Source organism: Cariama cristata, unplaced genomic scaffold (assembly GCF_000690535.1).
Source record: "Cariama cristata isolate BGI_N322 unplaced genomic scaffold, ASM69053v1 scaffold38964, whole genome shotgun sequence".
NCBI classification, from domain to species: domain Eukaryota; kingdom Metazoa; phylum Chordata; class Aves; order Cariamiformes; family Cariamidae; genus Cariama; species Cariama cristata.
In genome coordinates this window covers 1-23,106 of record NW_009615359.1, presented here as the reverse complement: position 1 = coordinate 23,106, position 23,106 = coordinate 1, and the positions used below count along the sequence as shown (strand labels likewise).

The 23,106-nt window shown below is 37.6% G+C and overlaps 1 protein-coding gene across 1 annotated transcript; it reads left to right on the top strand.

The window, feature by feature from the left end:
* Window positions 1–203: 203 nt before the first annotated feature.
* PRPF40A (PRP40 pre-mRNA processing factor 40 homolog A (S. cerevisiae)) lies at window positions 204–22,162 on the top strand (the record flags this gene model as incomplete). Its single annotated transcript, XM_009699763.1, has 24 exons — window positions 204–341; window positions 3,382–3,462; window positions 6,482–6,512; window positions 6,761–6,783; window positions 8,890–8,967; window positions 9,072–9,182; window positions 9,651–9,771; window positions 11,078–11,102; window positions 11,482–11,793; window positions 12,677–12,785; window positions 13,224–13,288; window positions 13,950–14,114; window positions 14,817–14,925; window positions 15,914–16,064; window positions 16,856–16,989; window positions 17,367–17,481; window positions 17,639–17,730; window positions 17,906–18,022; window positions 18,561–18,698; window positions 19,328–19,423; window positions 20,420–20,506; window positions 20,596–20,692; window positions 20,794–20,855; window positions 22,028–22,162. Coding segments are annotated over exons 1-24 (2,592 nt in total), but the record flags the coding sequence as incomplete, so codon positions are not given.
* Between the last annotated feature and the right edge of the window lie 944 nt (window positions 22,163–23,106).

The window sequence follows — 23,106 nt, the reverse complement described above, 5'->3', positions numbered from 1 at the left end:
GGATGGTAGTGAGTGTAGAAGCTATATCAGACTTGGACATCAGGAACAGAAGATATTTTATTTCTCTGATTGACTTTTGTGCCACAGAGTTACTTGTGTTATTCATAATTGTATGGAAGAGCATGCAGAAACAGTTGCATTCCTAAATTCAGTATGTTTTTCTGACTTCATGCTGACTTTTCTCGTTTGTTGCTGTCTTTCAGATGGGACACCCAGGCATGCCACATTATCCGCCCATGGGAATGCACCCTATGGGTCAGAGACCGCCAAATATGCCGCCAGTTCCACATGGTATGATGCCTCAGATGATGCCCCCCATGGGAGGACCACCAATGGGGCAGGTAAGGCAGTTTTAGAAGATTATTTTTTTCTTTCTTTCTTCCCATAATGATGTCAGGTAATCCCTGAGGTAGGTAAGTCTCACACAGTAGGTTGTGAATGGTAAGGTTAGTAATTCGGGGTATTTTTATGCCACGGTTTCTATCCACGCAGAAACTCTTTCATTTGTAACAGGTAATTGATGCACCTCATGTGTAACTTCAATTGTAAATAGCCATAGGTGTGAATCCATAATTTGTTTTTTATTAAAGCTTTTTGGGTGTTCTCTTTAGATTTGGAAGAAGTAAAGTTATCTTACAGATCCATACTAGAAACGTAAAGTAGTGGTTCTTTTCAGAGTCAGTAACAGCAGAGAACTTCATGTTTCTTTAATTCTTGGCTGACTCTTACATCTACACAGATAAAAATTATAGGGAGATGCAAGGGAAAAAATAATTACATTTTGAATTTTTGTAGAATTCCTTCTTGAATCATAGGGAGTGGTTTATAATTCTGTGTATATACAGTTGTTGCTAGTGTCATGTGATTGAAAAATAAACTTGGCCGTTCAGATTGACAGGTGTGAACCTGGGTTGACAGGTAGAGTAGCCAGAATCATATCTGTGCTTTTTGCAAAGTTAAAGCTTTTATTTTCAATAATCAAAGACTCTTTCCTGTGTGGTTCCTGTTTAAATTCTGAACTTCTAAAAGAAACAATTCTCTTTCTGGATATAAGAAATGTTCTCGTGATACTGCTTGTGATGATGGTTTACATAAGTAGAAGCTGAATGTCATCAACTAGACCAGAGGGATAGAGTAGGCCAGAGCAGACAGAGGATGGCGAGAAAGATTAACCCTTTGAGAATAGCCCATGAGGTCAAACTGGTAACTCAGTGTCTTCCTTTGTGGTACCTTGGATAGGGTGTGTGCTCTGTTTTGGTTGGGTTGGTTGGTTGCTTTTTTTAACTGGTGTATAGAGGTTTGGTGGGAATCTCTTCAGCATGGTTTTTGCAGCCTGTGAGAGCTTCTGGTGTAAAAATAATGCAGTTTTAAAAGATGGGGAGGGTTTGACCATTAGCATCATAGCTAATAGCATGAGCTTTTGTGTGTGTTCATTAGAAACTTAAATAGCAATTCTATTTTATTTCTCTACTTAGCAGTTCTTTTGTAGCTTCTGTTCCACTGTTCTCACTCTGGTATATTGAATATTTCAATCTTTAATATTTTAGTGAGCGATACAGAGAACTCGGACTTTTTTGGTAGATGTAGAGCAAGAAGCTAAAGATAGATGGCATGGCAGAGAGAAGATTAGAGGCTCACTTACCCTGCAGCCTTAAGGATGGGACAGGATGGTCATATTCTCAGACTGGAACTATTGTGCTGGAAATATCAGCCCATGTTGGCTACTTTCCTTGAACGATAAGCTCTTTCTACCAGCAGATATCAGAGGTTTATTTGTGAGGTTTTGCAGGACAGGATGTTTTGTGGCTTATTTTCTCCTTTCTGAGGTGAGCCCCTGTAGGACAGGTGACTACTTTGCATAGATGGTAGCAACAGCCTCCTGTCAGCATCATTCAGAGCAAGGTCTTTTGGAAAACACTTTCCTTCCCAGTTTTTTCTCCTTTGGGTTAGGGTTATGCAGAAACCAGGCAGCGCGCAGGGTTTCTTCAGGACCTAAGTCAGGGCTTTTAAGAAGTTTCACACGCTCAGAGCCCCCTTAGTCGCAAGTAGCAGTGGGGCAAGAGTGCTTTCTTCTCCTGCTTCTACAGGATGGCAAGAAATAGGAGGGGCCGCCTTCCAGTCTTTCCTTCCTCCCTCACCCTCCCAAGAAAACCTTGTGGATTTGAGGGTGGAGCAGTAGCCCTACCACATATCCCTCTCTCCGCACGAGATGCAAGATGAGGAGAGTGGTAACCTGATGCTCCCTGAAGATACAGGGGGATGGGGTCACTTGGCCAGCCTGCCAAGGACAACGAAGGTAAAGGGGCATAACTGAAAGGTTGAAGGGGGTTGACTTCTCAAGACCTGTTTGGGATGAGTGGCCAAAAATTCATGTTCCTAATGACCTAAATTATGTATTTTGCTCCTTTTGCCACTTTTTTGTGGCTCGTTAGTTCTTAAAAGCCAGAAGCAACAAAAAATAATGGGAAACAGGCAAGGTATTAAACACTTTCAGTAGCATTTTTAACATCTTTTCAGTGCATCACTTCAGCGATGCATAACTTCTGCATAACCATCCCTTTGGGACTATAAGCATAAATATTTGAGCAAAAACTAGCTTGTCTGAGCAACAGTTCTGTGGTTTTTTGGTCTCATCAGACCACCCAACAAACTTGGATACAAGTCTAGACTCAAACTTTTCATTTCTGTAGTGTGGTATCTCCCCGTTACCAAGTTCACACTGTACATGGTTTAATATTGTATGTCTATATTAAGGTTTTTTTCAGACCTTTTAAAAAAAGAGTTGAGAATTGTTCTGGAGCTTTATGTTTAAATTTAATAACTCTCTTCACCTTGAAGTTGTTTGCAGAAATTCATTCTTCTAGTGTCCCTGTAAAGTGTTTCTCCCTATGTACAGAGGTAAGAAGGGAGACAGATTGAAAGTTGTCAAAAAACGTGAGCAGAATTAATCTTAAAACTCTGGGTTTGCCTTTCTTTTGTTTAGTTTGTTCTGTGCGGCCTTGGAATTTTGCAGAAATCTTTCCCAACCTTTTATTTTTCCTGCTTTAACTTAGGATTTCAGTAATAGCTTGCTAACAGATCACACATCTTACCATTTGCTGTTGTTCTTTTGTAGTTTAAATGGTCGTCTTTGTTTATATTTCATATCAGACTTTGGAATACTGTAGACATGTTATTCCTGATGTCGATTTTGTAGGAGTGTCATGAAGGGAATCAGAATTCTACAAACCTATCTTCCTTTTTGTTCCCAAGTACTTAAAAGGGGTTTTTATTTGGATTAAAAACTAGTACCAGATAATTGCTTTTGAATAAAAATAAAAGTATTCTCATTTTTCTGTTTTAAATATGATAAAATATATCTGAAATACTATTGAATTATAGATGCCTGGAATGATGCAGTCAGTAATGCCTGGAATGATGATGTCTCACATGTCTCAAGCTGCTATGCAGCCTACAGTTCCGGTGAGTGTAACCTAACTTTTCTGGTTTTTAAGAGGTCTTTGTGTTGGTTACTGTCGTTATTTTAGTATGGATATGCCTTTGTTTTCTTGAATTGAATTATGAAAAAGGTATTGCTAATTGCAATGAAGTTTTATCTAGCTCTTGAATTATTATAAAAAATAAGATTTCTGTGAGTGGTAGAGCTAGTGGTACTTGGTGTCCTGTGGATTTTCGTCAGTCTTTACACTCTTTTTTTATGTCTGCGTGTGCCTTTCCCTTTTTTCTGTCTGGAATCTGCTTCCCATAACGCTTCCTGCATGCCTGGCCTCCTCCCTCGTCGCTCACCTGCTTGTAGCTTGGCAGGAACCGGTATGAACTCTGGCTGTTTGGAAAGAGGGCTAATTGTCTGACCACTAAATACCTGATTTGTCATAAAAGTTTCTAAAATTCAGTGCATTTGAGGTCTTGAATAAAATTTGCTGAAATTGGTAAAGGTATGAACAAGTTATTTGGTTGGAAATGGAGAGGGAAGAGTTAACAGATATTACAGATGAAATCTCTCTCCAAAGTGGAAAAGGCTAAATTTCTTCCCTATTAACATAATTTTTTCGGAGATTTAAAGTAACTGTAGGAGATCCACTTAGAAACAGTTCTGTCCACTTAAATTCAGAAATACATTATTTTTTATTTTCTTACCATGCAGATACAACATCCCCAAGTCAGTCTTCATCCTTGTAGAACATTGAATTTTTGTATAGTGCTAAGCACAAAACCATTGCTACTGCTTTTGTTGATTATTTTACAACATAAGTTGGTTAATACTCCACTTGTTTTTTTCATTAAGGGTTTCCTGAAAGAGATCTTTAATTCATTACCAAATAAGCTATGTGTTTCTAGATGTATTAAGCAGTCCATCCGCCCTCTGGAGTAATGAGAGAAAGATCAAAGAAACAAAGTTTCTGCAAAATCAGTAGAGAAGGGACTGTTAGGAAAAGGATGTAATGTGACTTTGACGTGTCCTAGATGACTGAGAATTCATGCCAGAGAAGGGCTGTTAATTATCTTAACAGTGGAGAAAAACTTAAATTTAGTGCTTGGGCTTTATCAGACACTAGAGAATGTTCCTGTTGGTTACAAGTTTGTTTCTCACTGCTGGTCTCTGTTTAATGAGTTGCGAGCATATGTTCCGGCCTTAGTAACATACTTAATAACAATCTAAGTAAAGGTCAGTCATCCTTAGGTAAATTCTTGGGGGCTGTGCTTTGTTAGTTCTTGTGCCCATGTAGCTACTTCCTAATGCACTCAGTATTTTAGAAGCTACCAAGTAGGAAGGATGTTAGTGATTTTCCTCCACTTCCCATACAGAAGTTGTTATGAATTTCTGACAAGTGATGCTCATGGAAAATTTTGAAAGAATTTCAGACCTTCAGAGAAAAATCTTTTAAAAGCTATGACTGAAAGACTTATAAGGGGAGGGAACGATCAGTGCTAAAAGTAGTCTTAATTTTGAATTTTACATATTTTGTCAAGAAGGTAGATAATTTGGTTTTCCAATACTGGATTAGGAATAAATTTTGATTGAATTAAGTCTATGGATATATGGTATTTAGGAGGCAAAGCAGCATGGCAGAGGGCTTCAGCTCTTAATTTTGCCTTTAAACCTCTTGGCGGTGATAGCAGGACCGCACACATTTGCGTGTGTGTGTGAGAGGGCATTTGTCTGTCATGCCAACGTTCTTGTACCTCTCTGCTATCACACGTGTACCAAAGCCTGGAAGATGTTTTAGAAATAAAAGAGTGATTTTAGCACTTCCTAATTTAAAATAATTTGTAGATGGGTAAAAAATTGTGACCTTCTTTGCAGCCCTGACAATTTGATTGGTAAACTTAATGAGATTATTGACTTGTTACAGTTTTGGCTGTCTGAGGGAAAATACCTTCTCCAAGTGTAAAATGTAATCTAGAGCTGACTGAGGCCAACTGGGTTTGTATTGGATGTACTGATCTTGCCTGTTTCATCCAAGTATGGTGGTCTTTCGAACCACTCTTGTGCATGTTCACGATCTGTTTTGTGATCTACAGAAGCGTTTACTTCCAGAAAGCTGATTAGAACCAGTATAATTCCTAGAATTGATTATTTCAGTCAGATTAGTTCTCTTACAATACACAACAGATTAGAATGGAATTTGGAAAAGTAAATATAGGCACAAGAAAAGAAACATGTTAGAAGGATTACTTACTGGAGGCACAAGTTGAACTATGGCCTTGCTTAACTGACAGTACTTAGGCTCATAGCCCTACGTGCGCACACAGTAGCTGAAGTATTTAACATACAGAATGCAGTTAAAGACCTAAAGTTTGTTGACGATTCACCTGGTTTAGTCCTATTGGATGGTATCAAACATAATTGATCTAATATGATTTCTTTTCTCTTTTTAACAAATTTTGCTTTTTTACTTGAGGAGTTTTTTGCTAATAAAGTTTGTGGAAGAGAGCTAAAAGATACACCACAGCAAAAGCTAAACCTGCAAGCTATATTTTTGCCTCCAGGAAAAGAAAGACATTGGGAAAACTATTTGAATTCTGTTTATCTTTTTCCTTAGTTTTAAAGAATTTCAAAAAGGGTATCTGTAAGAGCTTTGGTTCCTTGCAAGTAGTTTTATGAATGCCACACTAATACATTCAAAGACTTATGCCACATAATTATAACAGAAGCCTACTAAACTACTCCAGCAGAAATTCAGAATCTCTTTTTTTTTTTTTTTCTTTTTTCTCTCCCAACGTACTCATTTGGGAGATAAAGTTGGGTATTGGAAATTTGGAGTTTATTGTATGTATTGCCTTTCTGAAAAGTAGCTTAATGTTCCTAATCACTTATTTAAGGAGCGGTAATAATTAAGTGGGCGATGGGAAGCTAGGAATCCATTTTTTAGGCAGTAGTGTATTTTGTTGCTGAAAGCGCTTATTTGGATATGTGCTGTATTTATTGATGATTTAATTACAATTGCACTCAGCACTTAAATGTCTGTTGTTTCTACAGCCAGGGGTGAACAGTATGGATGCGCAAGTAGGTAAGTATAAACAATTCATTACCCTTTCAAAATATTTCACCAAAATTAGATGAAGTATTAAAAAAAAAAGGTGCTTTTCTGTAAAAGGTGATTTAGCATTTCAGTAACTGACATCTTCATTGATTACCAGAAATTACTACTTTTTTTTTTTCTTTCAAACAATGATTAATTAGAGTCTTTATACAGAAAAATAAAGCAACCAAACCCTTCTTAAATTTATTTAATTTTTTTTTACTTTTATTTTTTAGGAGTAACACCTCCTGGAACTCAGGTATGTGAAAACCAAAGTTCTAGAAGATTGTAATGGCAGTGTGGTGGTGTGCATACATGGCTTTACAGGTGGTTCTCGCATACAACTTCTTCGCTTCTTTGACTGTCAGTCTGTAATTCACGTTTAGTTAAAGTAGGTGTGATTTCTGTTATATTTCCACTAATTTCTGCGCATTGAAGTTGTTTGTTTCTAGTTCTTCTAGTATACAGGACGGCAATATGAGGTGTTTCTTGTGATGATTTTTACGACTTTTCACCCTACCTGAGCTGCAAATGAACTGTAGCCTAGATACCTCTGTTACTTTAAAGCTGACTCTTTTCAGATGTAAATCTTTGCAAGTGTTGGGCTAGATACTTACTCAGGTTAGAGCTGAGGTTTTATGTGCACTGAAGAAGACTGAGGGTTGTTCTTCTTTCTGTTTTTTTTTTCCCCTCTCTTGGTTTTGTTGGGGTTTTTTGTTTGATTTTTTTTTTTTCCTTTTTTTTCCCTTCAATATCAGTGACCAGTTTATAAGCAGATTTTTATTTTACTTACTTCTGGGTGACTTTTTGCCTGTTACATATTAATGTAGTTAATGTAGTTAACTAGCTTTGCCAGTTCTAATGTGTATAGCAGAATTCAGTAGGCAACGATGAAGTCTTCTTTGCTGTTCCTTAACACACCTGCACTTAGCAGGAGAAGCCAGGACAAGGTTCTGATATTGTTCAATCCCCTGTAATTTATTGGAACCTTTATTAGCATTGTCAGCTTACTGAGAGTTTTGTTAGCAGACACTTTAGCAATAAAAAGAGAATAGCCTGTGTGGTTACTCATAATAATTTTGAAAACATCACTGCGGTTTTTGAAGAATATAAGGTACGAAATTCAAAAGAATGGTTATTATGACTTCATCAGTTTTGCTACTCATTCATAATTCAGCTTAACTTTCTTCCTCCCACCTCCAATGTCTTGACATTGTTTGAAATTTGCTTTTGTTAGTGTCTCCTTCCGTGTTTGTGGGAGCATAACATGATTCAGTAACTTAAATAGGAATGAATACTGTGTAGGTTGCGCGGAATGTGGTTTAACATAGGTTGAACTTGTAAATGGGATGGTGGCATGCAGGCCAAACTTACTTCATTAGGTGATTTTCAGTGGTTTTCCATCTTTCCATCAGATGGGAAATCGCTGATGGAACAGAACTGATGCTCTGTATCTTGATAGTGAAATTTTTGAATCTTGAATCAATGTAACATTGTATGGAGGTAGGCAGGTCATCTGGAAGTAATCTCAAATTTTAAATTTGTCTTTCATGACGCCTTGAATGACCATGAATAACTTTCGGTCACTATCAGATTTCTATTTAAAATTTTGTAAATATTAAATACCTTCTAGAGAAGTAGTCTCAGACGTTTACCTTTAGTTTTTAAGATGATGAAGAAAATAGTTTGGCTAGATAACTAAGAGGCAGAATCTGTAAAAAATAGTCATGTGGCCTCAAAGATACCCCATTGTAAGTTTTTTGGTTGTTGCTTTGAAATTTGGGGACCTTGTACCTATCTTTAGTCATAAATGTCAGTGAGTATCAATTGTCCTTTCTATGAGATTTGTATTCTGTGTAAATGAGCGAGGCAGTTGGACCTGTAAGGAAATTGTTTGTCCTCAGCCATATCCAGTAACTGAAACAGAGTAGATGGCTAAAGCTATATTCTGCCAGTCTTGATTTCAGAGTTTATATAAACTGTCAATGAAAAGCAGTAGGAAGGTAGCCCTGAGTTTGCACTAAACTCTTGAAGCAAAATTTTCTTGGTTTTGCAAACAGGATGTGCTTCTGGGACTTTCACTTGAAGTTGTTAGGGTCTGATCACATTCACTTTTGCTTTCTTTTCTGATGGTAATTGGCTGCCTTGGATTGCTGAATGGCAGGGGGGTTTGAGGGACTCTTAATAGCTGTTGCGACAAAGAAGTAATTTCTTGAAAACAATACTGACTTAAATGTGTTTAGATTTTGGCTTGCTGTCTTTCCTAGGCTGCTGAATTACTTAGTATATTTAATACACACATTCAAATGGAAAACAAATATTAACCAGAATGTCTTTTCAGAGCTCTGTTTTGTTTCGCCCTCAGACAACACATCCCGTAGTTTGCGCAGCCCAGCAAACCACCACAACCAGCAGTTCTGTTAATGAAGAGCACTCTAAACAGGTTTATCTGCTTTGCACTTGTATTTAACTTTTTTTAGTGGCTTTTGATAGCATCTCAGTCAGCAATTATTGTTCATCGTTAATGGTATCTTCTGTTTTTCCTAGAAATCTACATGGACAGAGCACAAATCACCTGATGGAAGAACATATTACTATAATACTGAAACAAAGCAGTCTACATGGGAGAAGCCGGATGATCTCAAAACACCTGCTGAGGTAAACTAAATTCAGATTAAGATTACTGTACTGTGTGATTTTGTGTGAATGCAAGAATTTACTAGCTTAACTATCATGTAGGATAATAGCTATGCCAAGAGATTATTTTTTTATTTTTTTTTTTCCCATGGGAGTAAACTCTTCAAGTAAGAAATGTTGCAAAAATGTTTGTATTGTGCTCCTTATCTTGGTCAAACTTGAGGCTGCAAAATGGATAAAACTATCGACAGTTTTCCTCGATTTTAGATAATTTTTTTCTTATTAAAAGGATGATGTTCTTTAATATTTAGATAAACAGTGTGTTTGTTTATCACTGAGGAGGATTTTTCTTGGAAAGTATATGCCTTTTATTCATTGATCCTTAGGTTATTTCTTGGTGTAGTGTTTGTAGCTCACTTCTAGCTATCCTTTTAATTTTAAAACACCATTGTAAGTTTGATTTTTATGTTTTTGTTTTCTGTTCATTAGCAATTGTTGTCTAAGTGTCCCTGGAAAGAATATAAATCTGATTCTGGAAAGCCCTACTATTATAATTCCCAAACAAAGGAATCACGCTGGGCAAAACCCAAAGAGCTTGAGGATCTTGAAGGTAATGTTAGCAAAAATGAGTAGAGGGGTGGCAGTGAGTTGCAGGCTGTGCATATGCATGACTTTTTCCAAAAATTTGGTATCAAAGCATAACAGTCCAACTTCTGTTAGAAATTAAATCTGCTGAAGTAAGCTGTATGTAGTAGAGTTAATGCGGCCTGAGATTTCTATGGAGCTGTCTTGTCTCCCGTGTCCTCACCACCTCATCGCCATCCCTTTTTCCGTTATACCCTCAGTTCTTCCCTGTTTATGTGGCAGCAGCATCGGCTCCCCCTCGTGTCCCTAAACAGGAACTGGGTTAGGATGTGAGGTGCTGTGGTTTGTTCAGGGCTGCGTGCATGCTCTCTGTGTTAGCAGTACCGTACGTAATGCTTCAGGTCTTTCCTCGTTTTGGGGCTGCTGTAGGATTTGACTCTTACTTGGCCAGCAATCCTCTGGAAACCTGTAGGAACTTAGAAGGGTTTGTGAAGGGGTTTGGGTCGATGGGGGAAAACGAGAGGCAAAGGGGCGGCTGTACTAATCCTCATTTGCTTGGGAAACCAGGGTAAAAGGGTGCTGGACTTCTGTAATATGGTATAGCTTATGACTGAGTAAGAATTAAACTTTGTTTTGGTGTCTTGGAAGAATTTTGAAAACAGTAATGTATTTTATACTTTAAGCAGTAGTACTGGCTGCCGGCCGAGAGCCAAAATTGTGTGTAAGGCTTTGCTTAGGTATCAATTTACTTTTTATTTTTAACAAAAATTCTTTTGAGAAACTATAATGTAGAAAAATATTAGTAATTTTTTATTACCCTTCTGTATTATAAAGGCAGTGTCCCCTTTTGTACAAACATCATATGATGCTGTGCTCCTGTGTTTTGCTTTTAGCACGGTTTTCTTTGGTATTGTAAGGGGAAAAAGATCTTGATGAAAAATCTATAAAATCAGCTGGGGTAAGAAACGAGTGCTTGAAGTACTACAAAGAATAAGCATTAGTGACTGTTAGGATAAAAAAGGAGGAAAGATCTGTTTCAATAAGCCTGGCTTTCTGTTCTTTAAACTAGTCTTTTAAAGTTGAAATAATTATTTTAAACCAAGAAGTCATTCTTTATATACTGTAATCTTTCTTCAGTGGGATTTCTGAATTTTGTTTTAATCTGAATTGATTTCAGTCTTTAGAGGGCGCAGATACTAAAATTCGTGATGGTAACAAAAATATTTAAAGCTATGCTTTTATTAAATCATGTTAACAGTAACTTTTTACCAGGTGTGTATAAACTATTTTTGAAGCTATGTTTTGATTGTTTTTTCCCCTTTCTCCTCTAGCAATGATTAAAGCTGAAGAAAACAGGTATGTTATTAATGGTATGCTAATGTTTTTTATGTTAAGCTGCCTATTTCTTAAAAATGGAATCTATCTCTTGAACCTTAAAACATTCTTGTTGCAGCTTTTCATTCCAGATAGTGGCTTAGTATATAAAAACTCAAATAATGTATTCTAGGTTTCTTTTTAACTGAAAGGATTGATCTACATAGATACACAGTTTTCAGTAAAGCATTTCCTTTCTCTGAGCTAAGGTTGTTTTGTGTCCTTCTGAGACACAATCTTTGTAACTAGACCTAAACATCTTGTTTCGTACTTTATTAACTTATTTAAACTACAGGTTTCCCTAAACCTGTACATTGTCACATGCTTGTCTGTGACTGTTCCTGTTTTCTGATACCTGTAGCACAAAGCCCGAAGACTCAACTCCAACGACTTCTGCTCCAGCTGCTGCAGCAGAAGCAACAAGCACAACCACCACAGCCACAACTGCTGCTGAAACTGCTGCTGTTACCACCACCACTGCGACTTCTGCAGCAACGGCAGGCACTGAAGCAGAAACTGCTGCGGCTTCTTCTGTGGTAGAAAATGACAGCACTGGCACAGTTGCAGCTGAGGAACAGGGACAAGCAACTTCTGCAACTGCTGCGCAGGAACAGAGTGCGGAAACTGCAGCTAACGCAGCAGATGACTCTTCCAATCAGGAGGCCTCGGCAGAGTAAGTGAAATTACAAAGCATGTGGCTTTGCTGCAGTTTTGTATTTCTTCTAGGATCTGGTTTATCTTCAATTGTAGGTGGCCAGGCTTTTTTGACAGTTAGCTGTTTCTTCAGTGAAACGTGAGCATGAATCAATGGCAGCAGAGAATAGTAGTGAGAAAGAGGAAGAAGTATTATATCTATTTTTAGAAAAATTAATGCCCTCTCCCAAAGCTCTTAAACCCTACAGAGAATGTTAGTGATGTGAACATTTCATAAATTTTCAATAGCTGTAAGAATTTCCTGGGGTAACGTTATATGCTTACCCTGTATGTTTCCTCTTCCATCGATCTGTGCAATTGACTATCATTAGAAGAAAATGCAATATGAAACAGATCTTTATCTGTTCCACCAGAAATGAGATCCTTTGGTTTTTAATAATGGAGAATTGATTATGTGGAGACTTACAGCTTGTGATTTTTATCATTCAAACCAAAAAGAAACACTGTGGAGGATTATAGCCAGCAGGAGATAATTAAGAGCAAGAGGCATATTTTTAGGCACTCTCCTTTATATTTTTATATAATATGTATATATAAAAATATTCCTGCTAAATTTCAGCAATATATTTTTATGAATTGTTTCTAGATAACTTGAGCTGGTAGCCAATTGCATAAGTGATAATACTTTTCTGAAATAGTTTGCTTTTTTTGATCAGTTGTGTCTGGTATCTCTAAGGAAAAGTCTTGTACAAATTGTGGTGTTTATCATGTGTAGCGTTATTATTTTTCTTTGTGTTGTTATTGAAAAATCTATCTGAGGAGAGGTGAATTATGACTATTCAGTGGTTCTAACTTAGAAAAATAAATGCTTAAATAATAAAATTATTGATTTTTGTATATAGTGCTGCTTCAAAGAAAGAGGATGATGATGCCCAACCAGTTAAAAAAACCTATACGTGGAATACAAAGGAAGAAGCAAAGCAAGCATTTAAAGAACTGTTAAAAGAAAAGGTATTTTGGTCAACTCTTCTTAATGCTTTATTGAACTACAAAAACTGCATTTGCCAGAAATTGCTAGACTTTTTTTTTTTTTTGGTGAAGAATTTCTCACAGTTGTGGAAGAGGACTTTTGTACTAGACAAGAAATGAGGGAAAGGATCGCTACAGGAAACAATTGACAGTTTAAACTTTTTTTAGTACTTTGGGTGAGTGGGGAGGTGTTCAATTTTTGTTAGGGCTCTCAGTTCAGTTTTTTCTTATTTTCTTCCTTTTACATGATTCCCACACTATGCAAACTTGTAATCTGGTCTTTGTCCAAAACACAAACTGTAATGGTGAGTGATTTGACAGACAGATTCACTAGATGTTTCAGAGACATTTTTTAAGGAATTGGTCATTGTTGGGTGTTGGTTCCAAATATAATTAGTTAATGATTTAATGTCTTCACAGCGAGTGCCATCGAATGCTTCTTGGGAGCAAGCTATGAAAATGATCATTAATGATCCTAGATACAGGTACTGCTTGATTTTTATTTTTAATTTTTTTTCCTCCTTAAATTTGTACACAAATACTATTTTAGGTAGTTTGACTTTATTGACGTAACTTTTGATTGTTTTAATAGGTATCTGTGCATTTGTGAACATGTACCATTGTCAGGGAACTTTATTCCTTTCCTACGTAAAGAAATGAAAGTCCTAGGTGTAGTTTTTAATTTGGAAAGATGTGGTAATTGTTGGTTGTACTTTAACCTATTTATTTTATTTTCTTGTGAATAAAAGCACACATTTACAATGACGGAGCTGAAGACTTTCTAGGTTACTTTTTGAAATGAGTGGCTGCTATATAAACGGTGGCAGAAAAGTGGTTGATATCTATGATTAAAATAGTATTTGTAATGTGGAATGTGTAAATGCAACCTGAAAGCATGATAGTAGCTTGTGGTTTATTATTAACTGCTTTTATTAGTAAGTGCTTGGTTTTGTTGCTTTTTTTAAATGATCTTCCATTAATGCTGAGGGAGAGACAGGATGACGATTGGCCATTTAGATTATATTAAATTTTGTCTCAGTCTGGATTATTCAAATCTGTTATCTTTTGGTTCTTTGGTTTTGTTTTTCTAATTTAATTCCCTTTTGTATAATTGACATTGTTGTTTTCTTTTTCTTTGGTATGAAGTGCTTTGGCAAAATTAAGTGAAAAAAAGCAAGCCTTTAATGCTTACAAAGTTCAAACAGAAAAAGAAGAGAAAGAAGAAGCAAGATCAAAATACAAAGAAGCTAAAGAATCCTTCCAGCGTTTTCTTGAAAACCATGAAAAGATGACATCCACAACAAGATACAAGTAAGACCAATGTTAAAGGAAGTTCCAACCTTTATGAGCTTTCCAAGTTAATAATCAAATCTTGCTGACTTGCTCTTGGTGAATGCTAACCTTTGTATGCAGTCAGTCCGGAAAAGCCTGTAACTGAAATTTTTATAGGAACGCAAATAGTCTCACTTTCATAAGAGTGTATTTGAGACCCAGGCAAGAAACAGCTCAAATGAGTGATGTGCTGCTGGTAATGGATTGAGCTTCTAATAAGTAGAAATAAAAGATAACGCTGAGAGGAGTTTTATGTTACATCCGCCATTAAGAACAAAGTAGTTCTGATTGCTTGTTCATGGAGGTTCATGCCCAAAGGGAGGTATATCTAATAAGCTTGTTGAAAATTTTGTAGCTCTGATTTCGTATAATGTTTGCTAAATAGTGACCTGAACATGTGCTGGTCCTCAGATAAAACTACTTAAGTGTAATGCACTGAACTTCCACTTCTGTGGAGAGGAGTGTATAGTGGCATCAGCTTTGATTTCTAACTGTTTCCTTTGTTTATAAGAGAGAGAAAGGTGTCACAGAAAAGTTTCCCAAGTGAGAAAATTAGGGAGATGTCATACAAAAGCATTACTACTTATAACAGAGTTCATTAATGTTATTGTAAGCTGATGGGACAATTTAAGTCAATGTTCACCAATAAATGATTGTATGCCTTTTCTTTGTTTTGTACAGAAAAGCTGAACAAATGTTTGGGGAGATGGAAGTCTGGAATGCGATATCTGAGCGTGATCGTCTTGAAATTTATGAAGATGTCTTGTTTTTTCTGTCTAAGAAAGAGAAAGTAACTTTCTTTCAAACTTACCTTTTCTCTTGTTATATGTAAATTAGTTTATACCTCTTAGTAAAGAAATCTTGCAAGCAGTGCAATTCTGAGTTGTTCAGGGACAGTCAAAATGCTTACAGCAGGGGAGGAACCTGTAGGAAAGGCATGGAGAACCAAATGAGAGTGTTGCAGCATTAGTGTGAACCATATACTGCATACAGGTTACAGATCAGTTTACCCTCTGATTTTGCAATCAGTTTAATTTTTAGTATAATTTTGATAGATTGTATGATGGCTTTTATTGTGAACTGCTCTGAGTCAGACTGTGAAACTGTCACGGGCTGGTTGCAGAAAGCTATGTTTCCTTTAACCTCAGTGGCACCATACCGGCTCTGAGGGTCTGGCCTGAACTGTATCTGGTCAGTTCATCTTTGCTGCAGTTTGGTAGCAATGCGCGCACTCACCACCATCCTTGGGTAGATGGAAAACAGGCAATTGGAAATAAATTGTAGAGCAAGACTGTTTCTAAGATTGATTTTAGTGAGACTAGTGTTAAGGTCCACACTTGCTCGAGAAGCAAAACAAACAGAAAGAGGGCAGCCACCCAAACAGCACTGCCTAAGAAATTGCCTATAATTAGCCCATCTGGTTTAGATCTGCTTTTCAACAGCACAGTGGGCCATAGTACTTTGTTGCAGCACTGACTGTTTACTGAATGAACTGGCAGTTTCCTGGCACTATCTCTAACAGATGAGCACCGTTTCACAAGCTTTTCACATCTATCGGGAGCAGTCAAATAATAGTACTGAAATGGTTTATCTGTGGATGCGAGCGATAATTGTGTGTAAAAATTGTATGTAGGTCCAAATTCTATTCCGTTTCTTTACATGTAAATGAAAGGTTCATTTTGTGTTTTCTTAGAGGACAAACTTGAGGGGCCATGTATTTTTGTCTATACAACTTCAAATTTAACGACGACAACAACAAAAATGTATTTTCTCCTCAGGAACAAGCCAAACAGTTACGAAAGAGGAATTGGGAAGCTTTGAAGAACATACTAGATAACATGGCTAATGTCACTTACTGTACTACTTGGTCGGAGGCTCAGCAGTATCTGATGGACAATCCTACGTTTGCAGAAGACGAGGAACTTCAGAGTATGTAAAAAATCTGTGCGTTTCTTTTGGAAGAGGGGATGGCTTTGTCTTTAGTGGTGAGGACTCCTGACTGGGCATGGCTTGCTCTTGCCCAGTCCAGAGCCGCTACCACAGCTGCTGAGCAGGCTGTGTAAAGGACTCCGTCTTGTTTGGTTCCTAGGAAACCGGTGTCAGCTTCAAAAATCGTTACTGATTAATCTTAATGATAAAGCAAAGGATACCTTTTTTGTGAGGATTGAATTGCCTGAGTAGTTGTGAGCCTTTGAAATTTGAAGTCTTATTTGTCATCGTGATCTGTGTTGCAAATACTTAACGCTACCTTCTGCTAGACTGACTGAGGTCCTGCTGTGTTTGCTTCCCCAGAAAAGTAATTGTTTTTACTCTTTGAGAGTAAGAAGGCAGTTTTTCCATTATGAGCACATTTTTCTTATAAATGAGTTGATCCTGTATTTTAAGAGCAGCGTATGCATTTACACAGCTGCTAAAGCATTTGACAAAGATGCTCTGTGTTCTTACCTCTCTCCTGTGTTTTTGAGATACCTGTGGTAATGCGGGCAGATGCAGAAGTGCTCATCCACAATACCTTTCTCATTAAAGGAATGATAATTTATCCAGGTTTGGGGAGGTTGCTTTTTGCTGCTGTGCTGAACTTCATATATTTCAGCACTCAATGAAGCTTCCAGTCACAGTAGCAATTGGCAACTGTTATCTCATAGTAAGAAACTTTCTACAGTTAGTGGGAAGAAATACCTACTTTTTACTCTTACCACTCTGTTGTTATTTGTTGCTAGACATGGATAAGGAGGATGCACTGATCTGTTTTGAGGAACATATCAGGGCATTGGAAAAAGAGGAGGAAGAAGAAAAACAGAAAAGTTTGCTTAGAGAAAGAAGGCGGCAGCGTAAAAATAGAGAGTCTTTTCAGGTTGGTGGACTTTTCTTTTTCTGTCCTAGATGTGTCATGTGATTAGATATTCTATGTGGGTTTTTTATTTCTTAGGGTAGGCTAACAGGTGCGTACAATACATCAGTTACCAGCATTGTAGCATTTTGTCTATAATACATCTGTTTGCCAGAAAGACGCAAGAGTAGCGGAAAGTAAGAGGAAATAGATGTAAATGGAAAGGAAATGCAATTGGAACATTGTAAATGGTGGAGGGTGGCAGGAAGAAATGATGATGTAAAAATGTTTTTTTCAATGGCACTTTGACAAAAGTGGAATTGCAGTTATCAAGAGTATCCATTCCAGCTGTGTTAGTGTGATGAGTGACTACAAATTTCTATTTCACTTGTATTTTGTAGCTATTTTTAGATGAACTGCATGAGCATGGCCAATTACATTCAATGTCCTCTTGGATGGAGTTGTATCCAACCATAAGCTCTGACATCAGATTCACGAATATGCTTGGTCAACCTGGTAAGAACACTGTCTCTTCCAACCCTGTAGAAAGTAAGGTAAAGGTCTTGGATTTGGGGCAGAACAGAGCAGGGTTATTTGTATATTTTCTAAATGTCTAAAAAAATGCAGCTCTTTTATTAGAGCTAGCTTTTGACTTATCTAGTTTTTTCATCAGGATCAACAGCACTTGATCTTTTCAAGTTCTATGTTGAAGACTTGAAAGCACGTTACCATGATGAAAAGAAGATAATAAAAGATATCTTAAAGGTGAGAGGGGACAGTGCTCCAGTATGTGGTTTCTTCTTTTAATGCCAAATACATCATTCAAGTGAACTCTTTGCTACTGGGAGGTGGGATTTCACATTGGGTTAGTGTCATGTGCATTAGCACTGAAGCGAGAGTTCCTTACTTACTTGATGCCAAAGAAGCAATTTTCTTACAGGATAAAGGATTTGTGGTTGAAGTGAATACTTCTTTTGAAGATTTTGTTACGGTCATCAGTTCGACTAAAAGAGCCACTACTTTAGATGCGGGAAATATCAAGCTGGCTTTCAACAGTGTAAGTATTAATATATAGGAATATTTGAAAACTTACAATATGAAATCTCTTGTAAAAACAAGAATTGGCACTTATTTTTATTCTCTTGCTATGACTACTCTGGTAATATTTGAGAGAGATGGTGGGCTTTAGCGTTGCTTATCCTGGTATCAGTTCCCAAAATAAAGATTGCAGAGGTGTATCTTTATTCAAAACATAAACATTTCAACCTGAGAAATTCTGTGGTAGGAGTTAAGCAACGTTCTCTCATTTATACGTAACTTTTCTCATGAGGGACTTTGTGTGTTTCTGTAGTTTTGGCTTGCACGATGTATTAACTCTATTTTAGATTCTGTTTGGGAAACCGTAGTTGCGTGCTTTAAAAATAAGTAATTGGTTAATTTTCCTGTATGCTGAAGTGACCAATAGAAAATTCTATTAGGTGTATTCATTCTAAAGGTGAACTGGTTTTGGGCTTTCCAGGAATTGCATTAAACTGAATTATTAGTCTTCCATTTTGATATCTTTCAAATGATCTTATGATTTTTGTTTGCTGTAGCTGCTAGAGAAGGCAGAAGCCCGTGAAAGAGAAAGGGAAAAAGAAGAAGCTCGCAAAATGAAGCGGAAAGAGTCTGCCTTCAAGAGTATGTTGAAGCAAGCTACTCCTCCAATTGAATTGGATGCTGTCTGGGAAGATGTATGTATCGTCACTTAATTATGAAAATCTTTCCACATACATTTAACAGGCTGCTGCATCCTAGTGCTGTTATAGTCTTAGACCTATAAACATTGCCCTGTCATTTCTTCAGTAAAATTTGAAATGTGATGTGAATAACTTCATTCTATTGATACTTTTGTTTGAATACAATCTAAAACAAAACTAAAAAAAACCCTAAACCCAACCAACCAAACAGAAAACACCACCCCCACTCTCAAAAAATAATTGCACAAAACCCCCAAACTTAATTTAAATGGAGAGAAATCACTCTGCTTAGTTTAAGAGCCTGTAACTTTTTTTGTTCTGGTCGAGATAACCTTTAAAAACCTTTCCTCTCAAAGTATAATTTGTATAAAAATGCATGCTTTAACAAGCTTGCATGGCTTAGTTGGCATATGCAGGAAAGAACAGTCTGAATCTGCATGCTTCCATCTGTTACGGTCTTACTGCAGACTCTTTTGGTTGTGAAGCTGGCATTAAAAAAGTTTAGCCTTGTAACAGTTCAGTGGCTTTTTCAGCTGGTGAAATCGTGTCTTTTTTTTAATTATTATTTTTATTTCTGAATGGCTGGATTTCATAGTAGTATTTAATTACTGATTTTCTTACAGATCAGAGATAGATTTGTGAAGGAACCAGCATTTGAAGACATCACTCTGGAGTCAGAAAGAAAGAGAATATTTAAGGATTTCATGCATGTACTAGAGGTAATTATGACTTTATTTTTTCCTGATTAGAGAATATACAAAAAAATTCTTAGTTGATTGGCTCTTAAATTGAGTGGGAAGGGAGAGGGATTTAACAGAATTCTACTTATTTCTGTTACAGTGGACATTGTGCATTACCTAAAAGTAATAGATATTAAAACCTCATCTTGAAAGTAAGGAACTTGAAGAAATGTGTTACAGTTATTTGACATTATTTGATATGCAGTTGTTCTTTTAATCTGCTTCCCTAGAAGAATTTTCAGAAGTTAACATCAAAATTTCCTGATCTATTTTAGAAAAATTGTTTATTGCTGTGATTTCATACAAAATGTGATGAAATTGGAAATAGAACTTCTGCACTATTTTATTCGCTACAAATCTGGAACTTCAAGAACATACTAAGCTCTGCAGATGTGCCTTTATTTTTTTTCCACTGTAGCCTATTTTTTGCTGATGTGCAAAAGGGATGATGTAGTTTAGTTTCATTCGTAACTTTTGGATGGGCTGCAGTAAGAATTAAGCTGCAGAAGTTTTGATAAGTCATTCTTGTTGAATAAGGTGCTGGTTTTTCCTAGGTAATGTGAGATTTGATTTTGCAGCACATGCTCTTTGAGTTTTTTGTTTCATTTTCCGGAGTTTGTTTGAGTTTTTAAAATGGCTTAATTTCAAATTTGGCAAAGCAGGGTATGCAGTATATTCTAGGCCATCTTGAGCAGCGGCTTTAAAGTGGAAGGATTGAAACAGGGATCCAGGTAATAGAAGCTGTGTGCACCTATGCCTACAGCTGTATGTTTCTTTGCTCCTAGATGCTTGTTATTACAACTTTAACATGGCAATATTGGTAGCTGTTTATGGGTTTTGACACAATAAATGCGTGATTGTTCTTTTTAACCGCTGCTAGCCATAGATGCCTTTGTGGATGATGAGAAATGTCATTACAGTTTCTTGCTGTGTCCTACAGACAGATTGTAACATTTGCTTTCTCTTGTACTCTAGCACGAGTGTCAGCATCATCATTCAAAGAACAAGAAACATTCTAAAAAGTCCAAAAAACATCACAGGAAGCGATCACGTTCCCGTTCGGTAAGGTGTTTCATGATACCTTAAAATCCACTTCTGTAACTATTTGTAATGCTGTCATCTTCCTAATCACCTTGGTTTTGCATCCCAAGGGCTCAGAGTCTGAGGATGATGACAGCCATTCAAAAAAGAAAAGGCAGCGTTCAGAATCCAGATCAGTTTCTGAGCGTTCTTCCAGTGCAGAATCTGGTATGAGATTTTTCTCGTTTGTTTTTAAATGAGCATTACTGTTTTATTGCTGGCTCTTCATAATTTTATTGATGTATTTTTGTTTCTTGCTATGTCTGCAGAGAGAAGTTACAAAAAGTCAAAAAAACACAAGAAAAAGAGCAAGAAGAGAAGACATAAGTCTGTAAGTGCAGTTTACTTTTTTGAGTTGGCTAATGACCAACTTGGCACCTTACGGTTTCAGTCATCCTCTCTAGGTATCTGTAATCATTCAGCTGCCTTTGTTACGGGGACTGTGCAGGAGGGTATTGGCAACATAATAACCTTCTGTAATACACACCTTAATTTTAAACCATTTAAGGCTGCTAAATTTGGGAGGTTTAACTGCAGCCATGCAAGCGGATGTAAAGGACTGTACTAGTAGCCTGGTGTTTGCTGTTTATCACAGCAAATCTTGGCGTTTGCTTTCCCTGTGGAGAACTGGGAAGAATCCCAGCCACCTTTGCCTTTTGCCTCATGCTGAGAAGCAATCCTTTTGTGTGCTTGAGTGCCGGGGTTGTGTTAGAAGCTCTGGTGTTAAATGTACTGGAGCGTCAAAAGGATCTGAAGAGCAGAAGAGAGCTTTCACTCTGTATCGGTTGAGGCCAAAGAATATTTTTCATCCTAGGTAAAGAAAGAAGCTTGGGTCTCTGAACTCAGGTTGGCTGCAAAACTCTTCAAAGCTGCTGTATTCTTCTGTTTTGGTCATTTCTGCGCAGTCAGCTGTGCCCTTCAGTGGACAGTGTTCACAAGGAGGGGGGCTGTTAATTGTTGGCCGTTGAGTAAGATACTAGTGCTGAAGGGTTGCAACATGAACAGGGTCACGCAAGCTTACCAACACGGGGGTGAAGCGTGGAGTAAAAACAGTCGTGCCACCTAATCCCTCACCCTAGGGTTAATATCCAGAAAAAGCACAGCAGCTTTAAGGCAATCGAGCCTGGCCAAGCAGCTGTGTAACAGAGAAAGGTTTACCAGACTTCACCCTTTCCAGAGATCTTACGGAATGAATGACATCTGTGCACAGAAGAGATTTAATGTATGGCATCCAGCCTGCCTCCTCTTCACAGGCACTGAGAGTGGTGAAAGTTCTTCTGCATCGAACACAGCTCTCCTTTTCTTTTCAAATCACTTCAGTAATGGTTTTCATTACTTGTTTCTGCAGTGGTTGATAGGATATGCTTGATTAGTAACCACTTTAAGCAGTTTTTCCTAATATGGTCTACATTGAAATGAAGTCAGAGTCTTCAGAGGTGTAGTTATTCTATAAACTAGTATTTAATATATTTAATATTAATATTTCCCCCTTTATTTACACAGGATTCACCAGAATCAGATATTGAACGAGAAAAAGACAAAAAAGAAAGAGAGAGAGAGAGCGAAAAGGATAGAGCTAGACAAAGATCTGAATCTAAACATAAATCTCCTACTAAAAAACGACCTGGAAAAGATTCTGTAAGCTTTCCTCTTTCCTTTTTAGCTGATGCTTTGGGCTTTATGTATCGGTGGGATGCTATAGTATGCAAGCTTTAGAGGTGTACTTTAAGTAAGGCGCTAAAGCTTTATTTATGTTCCAACTCCATTTATATATAAAAAGGACCAAAGTTCAAGCAGAGCTTAATCGTACAGATCCTAGGCCCTCAGTTAAGTGTTTCATTACTGATGTGTGAAATTACTATTTGATTAAATGCTATTTATTGTCACTAGTTGACGTACAGTGTGAACGAGGCACATTGTTTTATAGACAGTACAGAAGCTTGGTCCACCCCGTGACAAAGTAGTAGTTCTACTAAACTGCCGTTCCTTTCTTCCACCCAATTGGCCGGACTGATCTCAACAGAGATGAGCGGCACAGCTGGTTAAACATCTGAGTGACTGTGTGGCACCTGCATCTTAGAATTTTAGTACTGGCAGTGCTGGGCTGGTGCCAGGCTGATGCTGGAAGGAAATCGTAGTTGAGCGGAGTTCTGCAATGCGTGCGCTCTTGAGGCTGGGCAGTCCCGCGGGAGCCTGCTTGCGATCGCAGGGCTGCTCTTTGCTGGGACGCTTCTGGGCGTAACTTGTTCTGGAGCAGTATTTTTGAAGATGCCTAAAAGCGTTTGAATGAAAAATACAAATTTTTGTTGGTTCAGCATCTTTGGGTCTCTTCAGGGGGGAATTACGTGCCTCACTCTGGTGATGTAGATTGTGATGGTGGCGGGACTGTCCTGGATGATGCCCCGTAGGTTCCACCTTCCCTGAGGAGATGGGAGGGCAGATGTCTGCTTTTTGTATTTCCTCCTTAAAATAAGCTGCTTTGGCCTCCGGATGCCTTTGAGAACCCCAGTTACACGGCCTAGCGCGGGCACCTTCCCTTGAGAACGCCAGCGGGGCTGTGCTTAAGCAGGGAGAGTCTGCAG